Here is a 718-nt window from a genome sequence, read left to right as displayed (position 1 = left end):
CGGCAGCAGCAGCAGCAGCAGCTGAGTAAGCAGCAGCAGCAGCAGCAGCAGCAGCAGCTGAGTAAGCAGCAGCAGCAGCAGCAGCAGCAGCAGCGGAGTAAGCAGCAGCAGCAAACCGCCAGCAACGAATGCTGCAGCCGCAGAGGCCTCCGCATATGCGACAGCAGCAGCAGCAACAGCAGCAGCAACAGCAGCAGCAACAGCAGCAGCAGCAGCAAGATACCTCCTTTGCTTTTATTTTTTGGTGTCTCCTCCGTGGCTGCTGCTGCTGCTTCCGCTCCGATAGAGAAGCAGCAGCAGATACACAATTCTTTACCCGGGGCACAGACTGCAGCAGCAGCAGCAGCAGCAGCAGCAACAGCAGCAGCAGCAGCAGCAGCAACAGCAGCAGAAACACAAGCAGCAACAAAGGAAATGAAAATGCAGAAAGAAAGAGACAGAGGGGAGAGAAGAGACAAAAAAAAAAGAGACAAAGAGAAAGAAGAGACAAAAGGAGACAAAAAGAGAGACAGAAAAGGAGACAAAAAGAGAGAAAAATAATAAAGAGAAAAGGAGACAAAAGGAGACAGAAAAAGGGGAGAGAGAAAGAAGAACAAAGAAAAAATAAAAAAAAAAGAGAAAGAAAAAGGAGACAGAGAGGGGCAGAGAAAGAAAAGAAAGATGAAAAAAGAAAAAGAAAAAAACAAATAAGTAAAGAGAGAAAAAAAAGAGAAAAAGA

General features: G+C 46.7%; 1 protein-coding gene across 1 annotated transcript in view; it reads left to right on the top strand.

The window, feature by feature from the left end:
- The window catches only part of EMH_0072120 (uncharacterized protein), a gene marked incomplete at both ends in the record, with an annotated part of 876 nt that extends 336 nt beyond the window's left edge, over positions 1–540 (top strand). Inside the window, one exon of the mRNA XM_013499176.1 lies at positions 3–540. Coding sequence (XP_013354630.1) covers positions 3–540 — 538 coding nt within the window. The remainder of the gene's footprint in view (positions 1–2) is intronic.
- Positions 541–718: the final 178 nt, after the last annotated feature.

Source organism: Eimeria mitis, genomic scaffold (genome assembly GCF_000499745.2).
Source record: "Eimeria mitis Houghton genomic scaffold, Emh_scaff4062, whole genome shotgun sequence".
Classification (NCBI taxonomy): domain Eukaryota; phylum Apicomplexa; class Conoidasida; order Eucoccidiorida; family Eimeriidae; genus Eimeria; species Eimeria mitis.
Note: the sequence above shows the minus strand (reverse complement) of the source record. Positions and strands in the feature narration are given on the sequence as shown.